This window comes from Capra hircus, chromosome 1 (assembly GCF_001704415.2).
Source record: "Capra hircus breed San Clemente chromosome 1, ASM170441v1, whole genome shotgun sequence".
In the NCBI taxonomy this organism is placed as follows: domain Eukaryota; kingdom Metazoa; phylum Chordata; class Mammalia; order Artiodactyla; family Bovidae; genus Capra; species Capra hircus.
The window spans coordinates 134409468-134432297 of record NC_030808.1 but is presented as its reverse complement, the minus strand read 5'-3'; the positions used below and the strand labels follow the sequence as shown (position 1 = coordinate 134432297).

At 42.9% G+C, this 22830-nt stretch overlaps 2 protein-coding genes across 12 annotated transcripts in view; one reads left to right on the top strand and one right to left on the bottom strand.

Moving 5' to 3' along the window:
* On the bottom strand, positions 7573 to 13508 carry ANAPC13 (anaphase promoting complex subunit 13). 7 transcript variants are annotated; one of them, XM_005675549.3, is made up of 3 exons: positions 13487 to 13508; positions 12042 to 12172; positions 7573 to 7976 (listed from the first exon to the last, which is right to left on the bottom strand). In XM_005675549.3, exons 2-3 carry the CDS (start codon positions 12138 to 12140, stop codon positions 7851 to 7853), a joined length of 225 nt encoding a protein of 74 aa, XP_005675606.3. In that variant the 5' UTR covers positions 12141 to 12172; positions 13487 to 13508; the 3' UTR covers positions 7573 to 7850. The 7 variants fall into 7 exon arrangements, with proteins under 7 accessions (XP_005675606.3, XP_005675601.1, XP_005675603.1 ...); XM_005675544.3 differs by lacking the exon at positions 13487 to 13508 and adding an exon at positions 13140 to 13254; XM_005675546.3 differs by lacking the exon at positions 13487 to 13508 and adding an exon at positions 12853 to 13044.
* The window catches only part of CEP63 (centrosomal protein 63), an 84163-nt gene continuing 74583 nt past the window's right edge, over positions 13251 to 22830 (top strand). For 2 of the 5 annotated variants that reach the window (XM_018050951.1, XM_018050978.1), the window contains exon 1: positions 13573 to 13705. Coding sequence is in view for 3 of the 5 variants with exons in the window: in XM_018050943.1 (XP_017906432.1) it covers positions 13297 to 13328 (32 nt within the window). In the remaining 2 variants the exon portion in view is untranslated. Of the gene's footprint in view, positions 13329 to 13572; positions 13706 to 22830 lie in introns of those variants that run through there. The other 3 variants (XM_018050943.1, XM_018050960.1, XM_018050970.1) reach the window with 3 other exon arrangements.

Below are 22830 nucleotides of genomic sequence, written 5' to 3'. Positions count from 1 at the left end.
CGCTCAGCTTTCCTCACAGTCCAACTCTCACAACCATACATGACCACTGGAAAAACCATAGCTTTGACCAGATGGACCTTTGTTGGCAAAGTAATGTCTCTGCTTTTGAATATGCTGTCTAGGTTGGTCATAACTTTTCTTCCAAGGAGTAAGCATCTTTTAATTTCATGACTGCAGTCACCATCTGCAGTGATTTTGGAGCCCCCCCAAATTAAGTCTTACACTGCTTCCACTGTTTCCGCATCTATTTCCCACTTCAGTCATGTCCAATTTTGCGACCCTATGTAATGTAGCCTGCCAGGCTCCTTTGTCCACGGGATTTCCCAGGCGAAAATAGTGCAGTGGGTTGTATATATTTTACTTATATGTAATTTCACATAAGTAACTTTTATGTAAAATAAAACAAGATGTAAAGGTGATGTGGGTTCTATTAAAGGAATTTACAACATGAAAGAAGAAAGATAAGTCTAATGTATAGAGAAAGATATTTAGGTAAATAAGTGAAAGGGAGATAAGCAAGAACAGAAATGGGAACATACACAGAGAAAGACTGATTCCTTGATTGATCTTAGAGAAAGTAATTGGGTGAAAGAGGCAGGAAGCAGTCAATAGGAGGAGGGGGACCAGAGGCACAACCCTTCCACTCCTGTCTCGAGTCCAGTCTACCTGGAATCCTCCAGCTTGGCCTGGGGCTCATTTCTCTTATACTCCTGGAACCACTACTGCCTGTCCTCCAGGGCTAAGAACTTGGACTTGTGAGGACTGAATCTCCTAGAGGGCAGTCCTGGGTGAGCAGGAGCTGTGAATGGAGCAGAAAGAGTATCTTTCAACACCCACAGAGCCGTGAGAGTTGAGAGCCTGGGCGGGAGAAGAGCAGCTGGAAAAGCAAAGCCAGGAAGATGGGCCAGTATACAAAACGTATCTTTCTCTTTCTGACTTATATGGAATCTAGAAAGATGGTACTGATGAAATTATCTGCAGGGCAGTAACGGAGACACAGACATAGAGAACAGAATTATGGACATGGGTAGCGGGGAGGAAGGAGAGGGTGAAATGCATGGAAAGGGAGTAACAGGGAAACTTACATTACCATATGTAAAATAGATAGCCAATGGGAATTTGCTCTGTGACTCAGGGAACTCAAGCATGGCCTTTGTGACAATCTGAAAGTCTGACAATCTGAAGGGGTGAGATGGGGCGGGAGATGGGAGGGAGTTTTAAAAGGGAGGGGATATATGTATACCTATGGTTGTTGATTCTTGTTGCTGTTTGGCAGAAGCCAACAAAATTCTGTAAAGCAATTATCTTAAATTAATAAAACAAAAAGATGGGCCAGGAGAGAAGGGCCTCACCAGGCACATCTGTCTGGGCTGCGCTGAGGGAGGATGAGGTGGGGGGGTGTCTTATTGGATGACAGATACAAGGGTGTTCCCGCTAGTGATCTCCCTCTTCCTCAAGAAGTTCGGACAGTTAGACTGCCTGCCAGTTAAAGTGGATACCAATCTGCCAGCATGGCAAGGGGGTCGGGGGAGGGCTTGAGACTGAGCTGACAGAGGAGGAGGCGGCGCCAGGAGCGGTGCCTGGAGAGGGGCAGCAAGACCACGGCGTGGGCGGAGGAAAACCCCCTTGTCCTTGGGTGGTGGCCACGATAAAGGGGAGCTGAGTCACAGGCTAGGCATGGAATCACGGGGATGGGTTTACACATCAACCTCTCTCACTTCCTTTCCAGTCATTTGGCTGTTTTCAAATTCTCCACCCTTTGCCAGATCCTTGCCTCCCTCATCAAGTCTGGTTTGTGTGCCTTGTGTATGCTGTGTCTTTGGGTGTATTCATGCACAGTTGGCTCTAGGAAAGAATAATATTAGCTAAAAACAGAGGAAACGGTGACTATTTTGACCTATAAAAATAGCTTTTTCATATGGCCCAACACAGAAGGTAAACTAAAGAAAAACCTGGGTAGAACTGTCCTGAAGGAATGCACGGACTGAAGTTCCCAGCTCTGCAGCTGTGCCCCTCCTCTTAGTCAGACGCCCTTTTCTGAGCCAGCTGCACTGCTGAACTCAGGGCCACAGGGTACACATCCATGTAGCAGTTGGCTGAGCTCCAGATGAAATTTGGGCAAAAGCATACCTAGGATTGGGTGAACACCTCTCTTGAGGTTTGCTTAGCCGTCCACAAAACCACCTTGTTGCACTTCCAGCATTTCTCTACATACCCCTCACCCCAGGGGCCACTTTCAGGCAACAAGAATGACATAGGAGCTCAGGAAACACTTTCAGTAACGCATTGTAGACATAGGAGCTCAGGAAACACTTTCAGTAACGCATTGTACGATTTTGTGAGGAAACGGAATAACTTTCAGGACTCCATAGGAAGCCTGAAGGTTGGCCTCAGGTTTTCTCTGACTTTCCTGCCTGCTCTTCTATCACCCCTAAGGCCAATGCTCATGGTGTCTTAAATTGTCACTCCCAAGGTGAGGGCACCATCCATCATGGAACCCCATAGATGGGTGCCAAGAACCAGCTACATAATTTCGGGAACCTAGAACAAAATGAAAACGTGAGCTGCTTGTTCAAAAATGATTAAAGTTTTCAAGACAGCCACGGTGGGGGCCTTCTGCATGTGGGGCCGGTGCGTCTGCACAGGCTGTGCGCCCATGAAGCCAGTCCTGGTTGGTGCAGGTGCAGAGGTCAAGGCCAGGAAGGGCACAGATGGGTGTCTTCTCAGGTGACCATGCAGTTGCCCTCGCCTGCCAGCCCCTAACTGCCCACCCCCCGCCACTTTCCACAGAAGCCCACAGATGGGGGGAAGCGTGGCAAGGGACTGGGGGATGAATTTAACTGTGGGTGAAGCGGGGTTAAGTCAAAAAAGGAAACTTTGGGAAATAGTCTTTCTAGAGCCTAATGGTTCATTTTACGATGGTGAATAACATCTCCAAATAACACAAAGAGCTGGAGAACAGCATAGCAAGGAGTCTCCAGGCCTGACTGTGAGTATGAGCTTGAGTCTCAGGTGGGCAAAACCCTGATTCTGGCTCTTTTTCACTGTAGCCCAAGTTCTGAACTGCCCACAATTTCCACGTGCCTTCTTGGATCCTTACAAAACGGGAGTATGGAGCCCACTAGGTGAGCTGCCCAGGCCGCATATGGCTGGCCGAAATTCCAGGGATGCACAGAAGCCCATACCCAGCACACTGGAACCCAGATATGCAGAATTACTCCCAAGCAAAACACCACATTTATTCATGACCTTGAGTTTAGAGTTTAAAGGTCCACCAGCAATTCAGACTTTCTTAAAGAAAGTGAGTGCCCCCTGCTGGGGACCAGGTAGCATTGACATGAGGCTGTCAAAGCACCAAAATCTGAAAACACATCTGAAGGGCTGAACCAGTGAACCAGTGAAGTTGCTCAGTCCTGTCCGACTCTTTGCGATCCCATGGACTGTAGACCATCAGGTTTCTCCATCCATGGAATTTTCCAGGCAAGAGTACTGGAGTGGGTTGCCATTTCCTTCTCCAAGGGATTTGACCTTGTATACAAAACTGTATAACAATATAACAATGATAACAATATAACTCATAATGGTAAAATTAAGAGTTACATGAATTATATATGGGTTTGGTAATAGGTTGTATTTGTAAATGTTTCATGACTCCTGTGCTTAGTAGCTCACTTGTGTCCAACTCTTTGCAACCCCATAAACTGCAGCCTGCCAGGCTCCTCTCTCCATGGGGATTCTCCAGACAAGAATATTGGAGTAGGTCGTCATGCTCTCCTCCAGGGGATCCACCCAACCCAGGGATTGGACCCAGGTCTCCCACACTGCCGGTGGGTTCTTAACCAGTTGAGCCACCAGGGAAGCCCACGAATACTGGAGTGGGTAGCCTATCCCTTCTCCAGGGGATCTTCCCAACCCAGGGGTCAACCCGTGGTCTCCTGCTTCATGACTCCTGGGATCTGAATAAAAATTATTTTTTCAGTTCCTTCTCTCAATTATAAAAGAAGGTAAACATTTGGAAGTTCTAAATGATCGGATAGGATTTTCTTCCCAGTTCAGAACAGAGTGGTCAAAAGTTTTTCAGGGGGCATAACATGGTCCAGGGAGAGGATGTGGGTTTTAGGATCAGTAAACTTAGGTTGGAACCCATTTACTATTTAAGTGACTTTATCTTGGAAGAAGCTGTTCAATGTTAAGCCTCCATCTCTTGGTCACGTGTTTAGAACATGAATAAGTGCTCAGTTAACAGTATTATTTTTACTATAGTATTAAGAATTGGATTTAGGTTGGACTTCAAAGGATGGGTAACTCCTGGACTAGATCCTCCGTTTCTAGAGGACAGAGGCTGCATCCAGAGCCCTGGGTCTGGCTCAGAGAATTGCCTCCTGGTCACAGGTTAGTGCTCACACTGGACACCCAAGCCTCTTTTGAACCACACAGCCACCACCTAGGGTGCTTGCTGCCTGATAGACACCTCTCACTCAGCATGTGAGGACAGGTCCCTCTACTGCCACCCTCCATCTTGCTGCTTCAAGCCATCACCATTCCTCGCCTGAGCCAAGGCAAAACCTCTTCTTTCTGTTTCTGTTCTTACCAACTCAAACCCAGAGTGATCTATGTTTAAAAAATAAAATGAAATCTGATCAGGCCTTCCCCTACCTTCTCCTGCCTCCCCGCCCACCTTGCTTGTGATGCCAGTTTCACCTCTGGGCTTTATGTAATTTGCTCTCGGCCATCAACCCTCACCCTCCAATTCTTCCCCTGGCTACTCCTATCCATCTGTCAGTTGTTGGCTCACAAACTCAAGGAGAGTACAAGAAATACCACGTTTTCTAATTTTTTCAGAGCAAATTAAGTATTTTTGGCTCCATTCTGTTGTGCTGCAGCAGAAATTAGATCTCTGGTCACTGAGGCATCCTTTCCTCTTTGAGGGTCTCACAAGCATTTAGTATGCTCAAAAATGGGCAAGGACCTCCGGTCCATCTGCATGCCTGCTCCTATCCTCACTGACAACTCTGAGGGCCCTTGAAGGAGGTGGTTCCAGTCCTCAGGGGTCTTTGCTCTGGCAGGGAGACTCAGGTTGACTTCAGATTTCCTCTGGGGGACCCCCAAACCTCAAGCCTCTGAAGATCACCGTCTCGCTGGGTACCACCAGCCACTGGGGCACAGACTTCCACTGCTCCTAAGAGGCTCCTCCTCTGCATCCCTTCTCTGCTCCTCAAACAAGGATGAGGGTTGGTTTTGAGCATGTGCTCTCTGCTGTGAACAGGAAGCACTAAGGACCTGGCCACTTCACTGGAGAATGGGAAAAATTCAGAAACAAAATATGTGCTATAAAATCTACTTACCAAAAGGGTTTCACTGTGATCATCTAATCTAAATCAGGTCCCCAGTCATACTCTCTACTTTCTATACCCTGCAATTGTCTCTGTTAGGGCCCAGATCCCCTCTGCTTGGTCTGTCTGGGCACCTACTCCCTCACTGTTGACTGTCAAGAGCTACACTATTCCTTGGAGAGTCCTGTCCCCTAGCAATGCCTGGTTATGCCCTCCTTGGTTAGTCCCTCAGTCATGTTGGACTCTTTGTGACCCCATGTCAGGACTGCAGCCTGACAGGCTCCTCTGTCCGTGAAATTCTCCAGGCAAGAATACTGGAGAATTCTTTCCCTTTTTCAGGGGATCTTCCCTACCCAGGGATCAAACTTGGGTCTCCTGCATCGCAGGCAGATTCCTTACCATCTGAGCCGCCAGGGAGGCCCAAGAGGGCAGAGGTGATGACTGACCACCAGATACTGGGCTCAAAGGCCTAGGACCCTGCCTCAAGGTGGGGAGACTCTCGTGACATCATGCTCTGTAGCTCCCAGGAATGAGGCACAGGCCAGACTCCAGCTGAAGCCCTTCTTTGCTCAGGTTTTTCCTCGACCCCACCCTGCTTCCCTCACAGGCTTCTCCAGGGAGCTTAATCTCAATAAACTCCTTGCAGAAGAAACCGCTTCTGATTTTGCTTCTAGGAACCTAAGGGACATCCTTTTTCTCCCTAGTATGTGTCACAATTTAAAACCATAGATGCGTATGCCTATTGGTTTAATACTGTTCCCCACTAAATGAAGGCAGAAGCCGTACATTTTGTTCACTGCCATTACCAGTACCTAGTGGGGTGCCTCCCACAGAGAGCAGCACACATGCGCTGAACTGGGAAGCACAGCAGCCAAGGCACAGGAACCACAGGAGGGCCACGTGGACACAGCCCTTCAGCCCCTCTGCAGACACCTTCCTCTGCGGGTATTTCAGCTCCTGTGGTTAGGGAGGCACCCTACAAGGGCAGCTTAGCATCTCTTGTGCCCATCATCCAGCCAGGCCTAGGTGGGCAGATTCTAAAGCTGCAGTTGACAATTTGGCCTAGAATTGGTCACCTAATTCCTTGCAGTGAGCTACTGTACTGCCACCCCATCATGGGTCACAAATGTGTTGTGGGAGCAGTTCTCAGATGAGGGTCACAACCAAGCAGATAAACCAACAACGGTCTAGTTTACAAGTCTCATACTGTGAGACTGGTCTACCAATACTCCTGGGAAAGGTTGGGCCCACAAGCAAGGCTGGATTTCCAGATGTCAGTGTCTTGGGTATTGCACACAAGTAAAGCTGTAGTAAAGCTCTCAGTTACCTAGAATGTGGAAGAACTGTGGAATTTTAGGTAATTTTTTGAAAAACTTTGTTTTCTCTTGGTATGTTTTTTCTGAACATCGTAATTTTCTTTTTTACTGAGCTGTCTTTGGTTACTGAGGGACTGGTGAATTGAGCCCTTTATTCTGAGATGAATGACTTCTGGGCAAGTCACTGATACCCAGGGACCCCATCAGCCTGGGTGTGTCTGGATGACAGGTGAGTTGTTACAACCATGTTTCTGATTGAAAGCCTAAAATCAGCTCATTTGTTTTGTGGTATACTTCTTATTCTTAAAAGGTATGTAAATAAAATGACCCAGTTAAAAATGATAAGGGAGATTTCAATTATTCAGTGTTTCCAGTTTTATGATGAGAGGTACAGATGTAAAAACCAGGGCCTCTCCCTGCAGAGTTTACAATCTGGGGAGAGAATAAGAGTGATACCACGTAACAGAGGCAAATAATTCTGGGAAATAAATGTCCATCAATGTGTTATTCAAAATACAGGTTCTTACTCAAATGTGTAACCAAATATTGACTCTACAGTGCTTCAGTTACACCTTAAAGGGCTTTGAGAAAATAAAGAATCCTGTTACTGGGTAAAACTAGTGGTCCATCTTACCTTTCCTAAGGCACCAGAGAAAGCTGTAGGGAGAAGAGAAGTTAATTGTCAAGATAGCTTTTAATTTGTAAATTTATTCCAAAGTTTTGAAAATTTCATGGAGAATTTTAGGAATCCCTGTAGTCAGTGACCAGGCTAGGTATCCACAACATCTACAGACTCCACATATACCCACTCAGATGAGTCTCAGAATGGGTGTTCATTCTCATGTCTGACTTCATCTTTCTTCACCTTTCCCTCTCACATCCCCAGGCACCTGTGTCACAAGTGATGAACTCTGAAAGCAAAATCAGAATTAAAGGCAAATGTTTAATGAATCATGTTCAAACACAAGCTAGTCAATGAAGAACTTCAGGTTCAAAGGGCCAGATGTTCTCCATCCCTAAGAAACTGCAATCAGCTTCTCAACCTGATGGAGTATTTTCACATTGTATTTCGCTGCTACAAAATTAGTTGCACATTTTTGAATGTTAATCTATCACTAAAAGATTTAAGTTGGAGACAGAAAGAAAATGTTTTGTATCTGTATTAAAAAAAAAAATCTGTTGATGAACAAGGAGCCAGGAGTCAGTTTCCTATGGGGGGAACGTTCTCATGGAGGTACTGTAAGGCCAAGTCGGTCCACTTCATCTCTTGTTCTTTAACAGATTCTGTGGTGCCTCCATTGTCCTGTTCAGGTTCAGGAAGCTCATTCTGAAAGGTACAAAGGACATTCAGAACGATGGCTTACTTTGCATTAACAAACCCCTTAAAACTCAAGAACACTTAGAATGAAAACCTGTGAGTTCCTGAAACAGGTAGTATAGAAATATATCCTACAGAAAGAGCAAGAATCAAAAAAAGTGAGGAAAAAACATCACAACTTTGATCAAACGTGCCCCATCCACCTCCAGTCAGAACAACCGCATCATGACTCTGGGGCCTGTATGGGAGGCACTGTGGCAGAAGGCTAAAGACACAGGATTCCTGGACCACTGGGATCCTAGCCCATGATGCCACCATTTCCTGGGGTACTAAGGCGAGGTATTCAGACCTTTGGAGGCTCTGATTCCTTTTCAGCAATGAGTAAAAAGTAGCCCTCGCCTCACAGGACTGCTGTGAGGGCTAGGTGAGGTAATGCAGGTCAGGTGCCCAGCATTGCACGGGCAGGGCATGAACTACTAGCCATCCTCACTAGTGGCTGCTGCTGCTGCTGCTGCTAAGTCGCTTCAGTCGTGTCCGACTCTGTGCAACCCCACAGACAGCTGCCCACCAGGCTCCGCCGTCCCTGGGATTCTCCAGGCAAGAACACTGGAGTGGGTTGCCATTTCCTTCTCCAAAGCATGAAAGTGAAAAGTGGAAGTGAAGTCACTGAGTCGTGTCCAACTCTCAGCGACTCCATGGGCTGCAGCCACCAGGCTCCTCCATCCATAGGAGTTTCCAGGCGAGAGTACTGGAGTGGGGTGCCATTGCCTTCTCTGCACTAGTGGCTAGGAACAATGAAATCAGCCGGCACTAAATCCTTTGGAGCGGGTGGAGTGGGGAAGCTGCTTTATAGAATGCCACATCTGCTGGCATATTCCTTACGCACGAGAAAGGTATTCAAAACAATCCAATTCAAAACAATTCAAAGGTATCCAACGTGCCTCTGTTACATAACGGAGGTAAGTGGGGAGCATGGAAACATAAGACGATAGAAGAGACTTCCCTCTAGTGCTGGAGCAGGGCAACAGAAAGCAACACAGCTTACCTACAATTGTCTGAAAATGGTAAGCCATGGGCCACACTTAGGGTAGAATCTGGGGTAGTGTCCTTATGTATTTCCAGGTTTACTGAGATTCAATTTACATGTAACACTGTGTAAGTTTAAGGTGTACAACATGATTTGATACACGTATATATTGTGAAATGATTATTGCAGTAAGGCTAGGTAACACGTCCATCAACTCGCATAGTTCATCAGTTTTTTGTAGTGTGATGAGAATTTTTTGATAGTTTCCTTGTATTTAAATTTGTTACTACCAGAACTCTGCTTAGTACTAGAATTCTCTGATACCAATATATTTCTTTTCATTTATCTTAATTTAGACTTTATTTTTAAGGGCAGCAAACTGTTACTCAATATCCAGACAGGATTTTCCACTGGACTCCAACTTGCAGTATATGAATATAATAACTTTTTACTTCAAAATGACATTCAATATGAATAAAATGATTTAATTGTAAGATGTACAAGTATATCTGAATCACATACATTTTGCTCTACAAAGGTAAAACTCAGATTCAAACATACTTGTACAAATTGAAAGGAATGATCATTTACTGTAAAGCAATAATGCACTCAAAGAGAAAATTTGGTTTCAATTACTACTTATAGCTGACAAAGCATAAACATGTCCTTGGTTAATCAATTATTTAATTTCATCTCATTCTAAAATAAGCATGTCTTTAATTTGGTCACTATTGTCTCTTGCAACAAATGCCAACATATAAAATTGCCTATGTGCCTGGAAAACAAACACAACGTATCAAAAAATGGCCATAATTCTTTGCAGCTACTCCTATGAAATGTCAGAGTTTATTTCCCCAACCCTCAGCTGGGGTTGGTCATGTGACTTCTGGGTCTAGGCTTCAGGAAGCCTTGCAGTCTCTTCTCATCCTTTTCTTAGAATCTGAAAATGACTATGTGAAGTCTGGGCTAATCTGCTGGATAATGAGACTATGGCCTAGTTAGCTCATCATTCCAGCTGACAGCCTGCTAACTGTGAGACATGTCAAAGCCTCCAGAATTACTTAGCCACCAGCCAGTCTGCTGGCCCACTGTAAAACACCACCAAGTCCAGCAGGGATCAACCATGCTGGCAAAGACAATAAGACTCAGCTGAGTGACAAAATCATGACATAAACAGCTATTGTTTCAAGCCACCATATTTTGGGGATATTTGTTAGGCAGCAGCAAAAGCTAACTGACACAAACATTGCCTTAGGGGAAAAGACATTGCCTGGGGAAAAGACATGGATTAGCAACAGGGCCAGGCTACAGCTTGGAAGTCAGCATAGACATTTCCCTCTCCCTGAACCCCATCCACACAAATGGTCCCCAAATCCTGCTGTTAGCACGTCCAGAATTCAGCAATTCCTCTGCACTTTCTTGCCTTTGTTTAGGCCCTCCTCCTTTGTCTAGACACTGCATTAGCTTCCTAACTGGCCTCTCTGCCCTGTCCCTGGCTCCTTTCTCCTTGGCAGACATTCTCTAATAATGCTGCTGAACTGATCGTCTAGTATTTTTGAACATAGCACATCTCTACTTTGAGGATCCTCACTCCTCAAGATGAGGGGTAAGCTTGGTATCAAATGCTCCTCTCAAAATAAGGCCCAAGACCAATTTTTCTTCTTACTTAAAACAGTTATATTCTCCATCCACACTGAATACCTTAGCATCTCCCAAAGCCATTCAAAACTTTTGCACATCTGTTCCCACTGCTTGTCTACCCTCACTAACCCTCTGTTCCTCCCCTATGACCAGCTTAAATGTGATTTTCCTCTCGAAGCCCTTTCTAATGCCCACCAGGCAAGCAGTCACTTTTTAGACTACATAGCTGTTCATGACCTCCACTCAGAACATTTACTATTACAATTATTTTTTGATGTATGTTGCCTTTCTAGACTCAGAGGGGCAGGAAACATCCTTATGTTTACCTAGTCTTAAGGCACACAATAGGCTTCAAAGAACTGCTTGTGGAATGAAAGAACCAACAAAAGTCCACAGGACAGGATCTGGAGCCTCACAGACCTCAGTGTGAAGTCTAGCTTATTAGCTACCAACCTTTGGGCAAGATCTCCTCTTTGATCCTATTTTCTTCCTGTACAGTGGGGACATCATCATCACCCCTGAAGGTTCTTTTAAGGATATAGATAAAATAAGTCAGGTTTCAACCTCAGCCCATGGCACAAAACAGGTATTCAATGAAAGTGGAGCTATAATTCTTATTATGCTCTTTTGATTATTTTTCTAAACTTGAACTAAGCTGTCATTTATTATCTGTTACGTGTATTATTCCTTGAACACATTACCTCTTATTCTTAAATGAAAACATGTATGGCCACCGCAGACTACCTGCTTGCAAGTTCTATTTAATCAACAACTCTTGGCAGGCTCTAAAGAAAAACAGTCCTTATTCTTCTTGTTAGGCTTCTATGACAAAAATTCTATGACAGAATTTTAAGTAAGCATTTATTCGAGTAAAACGTTTAGATCTTATGACGTGAGGCTTAACAAACTCCCTGCAGAAGAATTTTCCAGAGATTAGGAAAGAAAAGAGCCTGATGATCTAAATGTAAAAGAAGAAAAGCCAGGTCTCTTCTGAATATTTTCCAGGGAACCTAGAATAGATATGTGTTCCAAAACTGTGAGTTTCTAAAAATGACAGGCCACAGGTAGAGAAATTAAGTGCATATACCACTGCTTCCTATTCCTCCTCATGGTGTGCATTAAATTCTTTACTCCCTTTTTATGTGGTGGACAGAACATGGCTCAGAGGACCTCAGTTCTAGTTCTCATATGACCTCTAATTGAGCTAGTCACCTCAGCAATCTGAACCACATTTCTCTTCAAATACAAAGTTGAGCTAAATACTCTCCAGAGGTTTCTAGAGTCAGAGGACTCCATAGTTTTGATTTCTTTGACTTTAGTTTATTTGTCCATTGATAACCTACAGCTACTAGGGTCTACCAGATCAGACCTTTAACCCATCACCCTCAGCACACATTACAGCCTACCAGTGGTATTGCAACATCCTCATAAGGCAGCTTGTCTTCTCGCCAAGCATCGTCAATCAAATCCAAGATCCTTCCATCTCTCTGTACCTCACTGTCCATTCTCTTGCAGCTTTGATCTTGTCGGATGGGACCTGTAAACCAAAGAGGTTATTTCTTAAACATGAAGAATGAAAAGATGATGTAATCCAGCCACTAGGGTTCTCTAGGCTTTCTAGTGTGGATGTTTTGGCATTGGATCATCCAGGGAGACTCATCTCACCTGGATTAGATTACAGTTTCTTTATAACATCACAGTACCCCCCAGCTGATCTTCCTAGTCACACACAGATTCCATCTTTTGGTAAAGTTTTCTCGGATCACTCAGCGTCAGCATGCATTCTGCCCTTGAATGGTTCCTTGTTTTTATGATTCACTAGGCAAGTTAAGTTGGCTTTATGACTGATGGTTCAAGCATTATTGTTTTCAATTGCTGTGCGTAAATTTTTTATTAATGATTCAGCATGTTTTCCCCCAATTTGGCCTGAAATAGTTTTTCACCTATTCTTCTTTAGAATATATCTAACTTGTCACACTTTCCAGCCTTTGCACCTAAAAAGGTCTCTTTGCCCCATCACGAACACCTATTTTTCCTTCCAAACTCAAAGTTGGATGTCAGCTCATCGGGGCTAACATCTCATTTCCAGAGTTAGGCGCTAAGGTGCCGTCACTCTTCAGGGGCTGGAAGCGTGTAAAGTACAAGGCGGGCAATGACCAGGTCACAGCCAGCGTCCCAGGCACTTGCCAGTCCCCATAATTAACTGTTACCACTTTCCTGAACAAAATCTTACACACGTGACTGTCCCAAAGCTTGGAATGCTCTGTCTTCTTTTTTCCTCAGCTAACCCCCAGTCACTCTAAACAACTTAGCTCCCAGGTTGCCTCCTGCAGGAAGCTTTCTCTAAGCTCCAAGAAGAACGCGGTATCCGCCCCTCCGCAGGTTCCATATTTCCCTGGGCGCAGTGAATGGGCTCCATCAGGGGCTTGTTACATTGCCCGTTACAGGGTCTTCCCAGACAAGCGGTACGTGCGTTTCTTCGGGACAGGGGCAGTTTTATTCACCTCTGTTTTAGAGTTCCGTAAACTTGCAGTTAAAAGAGCAAACCTGGAATGCCCTTTCCCCCCCACTAAATATGACCCTCTCGGGCCACCACCGTCCGTACAGGCGTGGGATCCCGCCCCATAGCCTCGGCTTCCGGTCCAAGGCGGGCTCTACCAAATGCGGAAGCGGGGGAAGTCCAGGGCCTTCGTGTAAGTCCTTTTCTACCCTCCCGACGAGCGGTAAGGGAGGTAGTTACGAGGATGAGGTGAGGACAACGACCTCTGCCGATAGGATCGGCCGAAACCCGAACATGCGCCTCTCCTACACTACCTAAGCTAGGGCGCGGGAAATCTTTACCAGCACTGACCCAGCGCGGCCAGAACCACGCCCCCAGCGGTCATGTGACCGAGGCGCCCTGCTCTCCGATCCCCGGATGTCGGTGAGCCCATTTGGCGGGGCGGAGGGGGGGGTCGAGGAGGACGTTGCTTCAATCAAAAGTCAGGGAGCAGTAGGCGGAACGAATGTTCCGAAGACCGTGACTGGACGTCAGGTTGGCGGTGACGCGCGTGCGCGCCCCCGTCCGGAGGTAACGGCGGGAAGATTCGGGGGCGCGCTCGTGGCAGGCCTGTAACCGCATGTGTGAAAGTCCAACAGGCGACGGGTGCCGGTGTGCGGAACCGGAGGCCTCCCTGGCTGCAGTGGGGCCGCAGACTGAGCGGCCGAATGGCCGGGGGCCGACTTCCTCAGCCGCCGGCTGGCCTCCAGGCTCGCCTCCGCCGGCCCGGCTCCGCCCCGGCGCCCCGCCCCTCCTCGCCGCAAACGCTTCGCAGACCCGCGAAGCAAGATGTGGCCTTCCGCGGCGCGCAGTCCGGGCTAGCCAGGTGGTCAGCCCTTCCCCTGAGGCCGGCCGGCGGGAGGGCGGCGGGGTGGGCGAGCTGCTCCGCTTCTCCCAGCGGAGTCGGCAGCGAGTCAGGCTGCCACTTCTAGGGAGGTACCCCCGGCCCAGCCCTCCCGCCTGGGCTGCCTCATCTGGCTAGCTTCCTAGCCTTGTTGCGGCTTAGGTTGCTGGCGGCAGGTGATAGTGGTTCATTTATGGGTGGGAAATTTAGCAAGTTTTTAAAAATAATTGACTTAAAAACCTTAATGTTAGTTCCAGAGGTATGGTAATGTGGCAGGAATCATGAAGGACAGAATTGGGGGAACCCTGAACTTACTGCTCCATAGAAATCAGGGATGCGAAATAAAGTGAGAGAAAAAAAGGGATGGGCCCATAAAGCACTATAATCATGAACATATTTGCTTACTAGGAAGCAGTAAACCTAGGCTCATAATGTAGTTTTTACAACATAGAGTAAAAGTGAGCTTGCTGTCAGCGACTCGTGTTCATTTACAGCGTCTAGTTAAAGCACACGTATTGCAGTTTTTATTAAGCCTTACAAACGGTTCCTTAAACCAGTGTTAACATTTTTTTCCTTCCTTTAATAAAACAGTACTGTAGGATTTGTGCCCTGTAGTTATACAGTTCCCCACATGCTTACATTTAACTATTTTCTAGATACGAAGAGGAAACCATAAGGATCATTAACTACATGTTACCTTCAAATTTTTTCTATACTGATCATAGCTGTAGCTTAATGATATAATAAAGGGTATGTATTTTCTTATTTGAAATGTAGTATCATTAGCTTTTTATCTTGAGCTTCTTGCCTTTTGACTATATCATCAGTGATCAGTATAGTAAGAACAACTGAAATTAAAATGGGCTAGATATTTATAAACATTCAGTTACACTACTCTTTAAAATGGATATAGATTCAGGTTTTAACAGTTATTGTAGTTGTTGTATGTATGTATTGTATTGATGCCAGTTGTCTCCAGTTAAAAGGTAGAACAACTTTGGCCCTTCCCGTTCTCAGTTAACGTAGTAGTGGTACTGGATGGTAACAGCATCAGTAGTCAGCTTTATTAGAGCTTCCTACTTTTAGGAAGCTTGTTTGAAATTCAGCTAAAACCGACACTGACCTGGGTTTCAGGAATTGAATTTTTGGTTTCTGTGTTACTTTAAATATTTTTCTTTAAGAACTCAGATTGTGTTTTCAGCTTTACAAAACCAGTTTTGTCATCACATCTATGAAAATTAGTAAAAATCCTATAGACTGATGCTGGGAAAGATTGAGGGCAGGAAGAGAAAGGGGCAGTGGAAGAGGATAAGATGGTTGGATGGCATCATTGACTCATTGGACATAAGTTAGAGCAAACTCCAGGAGATAGTGAAGGATAGGGAAGCCTAGCGTGCTGTCCATGGGGTTGGAAAGAGTTGGATATGACTTAGCGACTGAACAACATTGTCAGTATTCAGTCTGGGTTCAGATTTTCCCACCTGTCCCATATATGCGTTTTTAAAATCAGCTTGTTTGGATTAAAATCCCATAGAGATCCATGTGTTGCTAAGATTTTTTTGGTTTGCTTTGATGAAGATCATTTTAAAAGTCTTTTATTGAATTTATTACAATATTGCTTCTGTTTTATATTTTGGTTTTTTGGCCACTTGGCATTTGGGAGTTTAGCTCTCTGACCAGGGATGGAACCAGCAACCCACTGCACTAGAAGGCAGAGTCTTAACCACTGGACCTCCAGGGAAGTCCCTCAGTCTTATTTAATGTTACAATTTAGTTACCTCCCTTTTTTCCCTTAACATTCTAGATTTAGTTCATTGCATCCAGATGCCATCTTTTAACTAGTACACCTGTTCCCTTTATTTCCTTTAAAGGGAATAAACTGGTAGTGAGGCACAGCCCATATAGTAGGTGTCAGCCACCTGTGGCTATTTAAATGAATTAAAATTAAATAAAACTAAAAATTTCAGTTTTCTAGTTGCATTGGCCACATTTCAAGTGTCCAGTAGTCACATATGCCAAATAGCTACTCTTCAAATGCTGCATATATAAAGTGTCTTCATAATTGCATAAAATTCTGTTGAACAGCACTGATCTAGAAGCTTGATCAGATTCAACCTTGACTTTTTTGGGGGGGAAGCAGAGGAAGATTTCATTGTTGGTGCAAAATACTTAAGTGAGGCATGGTATTTCTGAGTTTCTCTCTTTCTTAATGTTAAGATTGAGCAGTGTGGGTTTAGGTATTGTTAGCCCAATCCATTCATCATGAAATTATCCATGAACCATTCACTTAATGGTGAGATCCTTTCATGGATTTAAATTGCTTTTATCCATTGCATTAGGGGCTGCAATATAGTGATTTTCTGATTCCATCATTCCTTAGTATTTATTAGCTGGAAATTTTTAATGAAGAACTTTTTAACTCACCAGCTGTTTGATTACCCCACCAGCTATTTGAAATACAGTTTGTATAGGAAAGGCAAGAAAAATGCTTAATTCTTTCCCTCTATTTTCAGAGCACAGTAATGAGTTGGTGGCCTAGCAACCTTCAAAGGTAACCATGAGGATTTTCTTTTTTTTTTTTAATCATCATGAATTTATAGATTTGAGTATATTTTAACTGTCTCAACCTATTGCAGTCTTTTTTTTTTTTTTTTGCATACTTAAGTTGTTGGCAAGTGGCAGCCTGTTTAAGTTGGCTCCTGTCCACTTTGATATGACCAGTGGTAGTCTTTGAGAGTTTCCTTATTTTCTTTTAAAACATGTTCCTGGCTCACTTATACATTCTGGCCACCAAGAAGCCCTGGTTCCTTGAGGTGATTTGAGAGAGAAGTCTGGATGCCAGAGGTGCTCTTGCTACTAGGTTGGTCATTGGTTTTAGGATTTACAGTAGCCAAAGTTAGGAAATAGGTACATTTTAAAAACAAGAACCATACAGAATTCACATTGATATTGCCAGTTTAATTTCATAGCTTTTTAAAAACACTTGATTTTATATTTTTTATCTTTTTCTCTTTTGCTTATTAACATAGTTACTTTTTTCCTGTATGTAATTCTTTCAAATTAAGGATACCAGATTTACTGTTAACTGTTTCCTGAATGGTGTTTAGGATTTCTTTGTAGTACTTTTTTGTCCTTAGTACCTACCCGACTTGAAATATGTACAGTAAAGTTGTGTTTTCAAAGCATATAAAGCAATTTGTTAAATGGTAAGGCTGCCAACTTGGTATATAGTTGATAGTTTATTTCATTTCCAGTAATTTTCAATACTGCTTTTTTTCTTTCTTCATTTGGATTTGTTTCATTAGAAGTAAAACATTGGCATAGTGCCTATAAAACAAGTACCTGTTAAGGTCCATCCTGACAAGTTTAGCTTCCTGTTTTCTCCACCCTGACTATTTTCCCTTCTTATAGGTATCATATTTACTAGCCTGGGGCTTGTCCTTACGTAAGAACAAATGCACTATATATCTGTATATAATTTTATATGCTTAATGTATTTTGACAATCATGCATACCATGTAGTTTATATTTCTCTACTGTGAACAGGGTTGAGGGTCTTTTCATATGTTTAAGTTCATTTGGATTTCTCTCTCTGTGAACTCTGTGTTCATATCTTCTGTCCATTTTTCTATAGATTTCTTTTTTCCCTTCAGTTTTTAGAAGCTCTTTATACATTTGGATAATTAACCCTTGTGATAAAACTTTAAGTATTGTTGTCATTTGTCTTTCAGCTTTGCTTACAGCATTTTTACCATGTAAGACTGTATTTTTATTTACTAAAGATTTCTTAGTCTTTGCCCTTATTTTTTTGAATTTGGAGTCATAATTTAGACCATGTTTTAAAATTTCACTTTTATTTTGGGAGGTTTCTTTAATCTTTTATCTGATAATTTTCTCCCTTAAGTTTAAGTAGGAACCCTTCTGGGCATTTGTAAATGATACTGATTATTTATTGGAGCAGGTACAGTTTTTCAGTCATAGTATATCTGACACAGCCATAGATCTTTGTAATCACAATAACACCAAGGCAGTTAAGGGACAAAACATTGTAATCCTCCTTAAAAATGAGACTTGATGAATAGACATATTCTTTCTCTTAGGATTAATTAATAATTCCAACTAGATTTATTTTGTTTCTGTGTCCCATTTTGTGAATATTTTGATCTCAGGCACATACCTCTGGCTATTTTTCCTGACCTATAAAGTGAAGAAGCTAAATTGGAGGCCTTCCGGTCCTTTCTAGCTCTTAAATTCCAATATGTTAATGAATTTCAAAGATTTGCCCATTATTAGATACCCTGTTTAGATTCTTTTTCTCTAAGATTTAAAGTATGTTTTCCCAGCTTTCCAGACTTGATGAAAAAGCCTATATTTCTTTTAACCACCTTATTCTAGATTTCACTGATTTAAAACAAGTCTTCATTCCAGTGGAGATTTTTAATTATAACTTTTGTTTGTTGATGTCTTGGTCTAAATGCTGAAATGACTAAGCTTGTCCTGTACCAATTATAGAGCTACAAAGTTTCCATTTAACTACTTTAACATTTTATGTTAATGGCAAGGAATAACAGATTATCAAACTAATTAACAGGTTGGTGCAAACACAATTGTGGTTTCAGACTGTGAATTTTAAATCATTATAACTAGGCTCAAGTGCATCTTTATTAATCAAAATAGTGTGTTAAGTTGCTCAGTCATGTTCGATTCTTTGCGACCCCATGGACTATAGCCTGCCACGCTCCTCTGTCCTTGGGATTCTCCAGTCCATTGGAGTGGATTGCCATTCCCTTCTCCAGAGGATCTTCCCCACCCTAGGATCGAACCCATGTCTCTTATGTCTCCTCCATTGGCGGGCAATTTCTTTACCACTAGTGCCACCTGGGAAGCCCAATCAAAATAGGAACCATTACAGTCAACATATTTTTGCCAACAACAAATAAGTTTGTTTATTCCTGTAGCATAAAAATTCATGCCTTGGGATTCCATGAGCTCATGGAAAGCATTTTCTGTCACCGCGCTGGTTGTGGAAGCATTTTCCCTGCAAAAAATTGTTAAGATGCTTGAAGATGTGGTAGTCCGTTGAGTCAGGTGAATATGGGGGATGAGGCAAAACTTTGTAGCCCAATTAGTTAAACTTTTGAAGTGTTGGTTGTGTGACATGTGGTCAGGCGTTGCTGTGGAGAGGAATTGGGCCCTTTCTGCTGACTAGTGCCAGGTGCAGGCATTGCAGTTTTTGGTGCATCTCATCAATTTGCTGAGCATTCTTCTCACATATGATGGTTTCACTGGGATTCAGAAAGCTGTAGTGGATCAGACAGGCAGCGGACCAGCAAACAGTGATCATGACCTGTTTTTGGTGCAAATTTGGCTTTGGGAAGTGCTTTGGAGCTTCTTTTCAGCACAACCTCTGAGGTGGGGGTTGCCATTTATCCTACAACATCCACTTTTCATTGCATATCACAGTCTGATTGAGAAATGGTTCATTGTTGTTGTGTACAATAAGGGAAGATGACACTTCAGAATGACTTTTTTTTTTTTTTTTTGATTTGCAGTCAGCTCATGCGGCACTTACTGAGCTTTTTCACCTTTCCAGTTTGCTTCAAATGCCAAACAGCTATAGAATGGCTGATGCTGAGTTCTTCAACAACTTCTGCTGTAGTTGTAAGAGGATCAGCTTCAGTGATCCTTTCACTTGCTTGTTGTCAACTTCCGATGGCTGGTCACTATGCTTCTCATTTTCAGGCCTCTCGTCTCCTTTGCAAAACTTCTTGAACCACCATTGCACTGTACGTTCATTAGCAGTTCCTGGGCCAAATACATGGTTGATGTTATGAGTTTTCTCTGCTACTTTATGACCCATTTTAAACTCAAGAAAATTGTTCAAATTTACTTTTTGTCTAACATCATTTCCCTAGTCTAAAATAAATATAAAATAAATAGCAAGTAATAAGTCACTAGCAAAAAAATATAAAGTGAGAAATTGCATTAAAATGATGTATAACATAACCGCATTTATACAAAAATGTATTCCAACATCAAAGGGCAAAGTTTGACAGTGCAAAAAGTTTTGCACCAACGTAATACTTAAAATTGTATTTATTTTGGACAAAGAATAAACTTCACATAATTATTGCATGGAACAGGCCAAAAAGGAAAGCAAAGTAATGTACTGCATGCAGCTGAATGAGGGTCAGATTGTTTAGAAAAGGAGTCCGTGATACAGCTGCTGGAGAAACTCAGAAAAGTCCATAGAAAATCTGAGTTCTTGCTATTTACCTGATCCTCAGGAAGGAGAAGGGATGGTGTTTGTTAGCTGCTCAAGATGATGGTGAAAGTATTTTTAAAAAAACATTATATATTAGATTATTTTCTATAGCAGTTGTTACTTACCTTCCCGCCATCACCCCCACCTTTTGTTTGAAACAGAGCTCATTGTCTTGGACTCAGACCGTGGCTTTAATTTCTGAAATGGGCCCTGTTCACTGTTGTGCTACTGCCCTCTGGTGTCCATGGAGGTGGTGTCATAGTTCAGTCTGTATTTCTTCCTGTGTCCAGACTTTTCAGTTTGGTTTCATTTTGTTTATATCAGGAAGATATTATTAAATCAAAAGAAGATATGCTGATATATTTTAAGATCTGGAATACTGTAAAATATATAAAGATCACCTATTGGCTGGAGCTTAGGAGCCACACTGTCTAGGTTTGAGTCCTGGGACTGTGGTTTGTAGTTTACCATAATCAAGTTAACCTTTCAAGCCTCAGTTTCCTCAAAATGATAGTATGTATCTTGTATGATTGTTACGAAGATTGAATTAGACAGTATAGACAAGGTAGAACAGTTGAGCATTCAGTGACTTTTCGCTTCTCACTGGACGTGATTTTGAGTAACTCCTGAAACTAATGGAGGACAGAGGAGCTTGGCGTGCTATAGTCCATGATGTCAGACACAACTTAGCAACTGAACAACAACAAAGTAAATATTGCTAGTTACTAAATAATGCCATCCAGAAAATATATTGTGTATTATGTTACTAAATCTAAATATCCACATAGAGTTGTCAAGAGCATGGTGCTTACAGTATGTATGTGTTTGACCATTAGAATCCCTTTAAAAATGGGAAAAAATTTTGAAGACTATATAGGTCATGCCCCTTCATAAAGAAAGAAAGTGAAGTCCAAGGACACAAAACTAGTTAGTTGCAGAGTAAGACTCTGTCCTGGATCTTCATCTGCATAGTACTGTCTGAACTGTGTACTGCCATTCAGTTCCCTGCAGTGGAGCAAAGCAGAATCTTTGTCTTGTTGTAATTGACTGTATCATTGTTTGAAAGACAGTGGAATAGAACATGAAAACCTTTAACTTTTTATTTTATCTAATTTTGGTATAATAAAAATGATAAACCAACTAGAAAGAAATCCTCTCTGCCATATTTATGCATGAATAGTTATTTAATACTCCGGATAGTAACTTTAGAAATAGGTGCAGACAATGTGCCGTGGTTGTATTTTCCAGTCTTCTTATTCTCCTGTGTTTGCAGGATACCCTATGCATATCTCTATCACTGTATTTATCACTTTAGGGGAACATTTTAGTAAATTTTTTTTCTTTCCCGTACTGGACTATTAATTCCTTGAAAGGGGCTATTTCAGTTTCAATACTGTATATGTAGTGGTTTGTTCAGTTCCGTTCAGTTCAGTTGCTCAGTTGTGTCCCGACTCTTTGAGACCCCATGACCGCAGCATGCCAGGCCTCCCTGTCCATCACCAACTCCTGGAGTCCACCCAAACCCTTGTCCATTGTGTCAGTGATGCCATCCAACCATCTCATTCTCTGTCGTCCCCTTCTGCCCTCAGTCTTTCCCAGCATCAGGGTCTTTTCAAATGAGTCAGTTTTTTCTGCATCAGGTGGCCAAAGTATTGGAGTTTCAGCTTCAACATCAGTCCTTCCAGTGAACACCTAGGGCTGATCTCCTTTAGAATGGACTGGATGGATCTCCTTGCAGTCCAAGGGACTCTCAAGAGTCTTCTCCAACATCACAGTTCAAAATCATCAATTCTGCATTCAGCTTGCTTTATAGTTCAAATCTCACATCCATACATGACCACTGGAAAAACCATAGCCTTGACTAGATGGACCTTTGTTGGCAAAGTAATGTCTCTGCTTTTGAATATGCTATCTAGGTTGGTCATAACTTTCCTTCCAAGGAGCAAGCGTCTTTTAATTTCATGGCTGCAGTCACCATCCACAGTGATTTTGGAGCCCAGAAAAATAAAGTCAGCCACTGTTTCCACTGTTTCCCCATCTATTTGCCATGAAGTGATGGGACCAGATGCCATACTCTTAGTTTTCTAAATGTTGAGCTTTAAGCCAACTTTTTCACTCTCCACTTTCACTTTCATCAAGAGGCTCTTTAGTTCTTCACTTTCTGCCATAAAGATGGTGTCATCTGCATATCTGAGGTTATTGATATTTCTCCCAGCAATCTTGATTCCAGCTTGTGCTTCTTCCAGCCCAGCATTTCTCATGATGTACTCTGCATGTAAGTTAAACAAGCAGGGTGACAATATACAGCTGTGATGTACTCCTTTTCCTATTTGGAAGTCTGTTGTTCCATGTCCAGTTCTGTTGCTTCCTGACCTGCATATAGGTTTCTCAAGAGGCAGGTCAAGTCCTCTTAGAGCAATATAATTTGAAGAGGATTCAGAGTTGAGCCTCTGAATTTTGAAGGAAGAAAGCAGTTCTTCAGGAATGAGTAGTGGTTTGACACATGAACATTCTGAAGATTTCTGATAAGTGAGAAACCTACAGCAG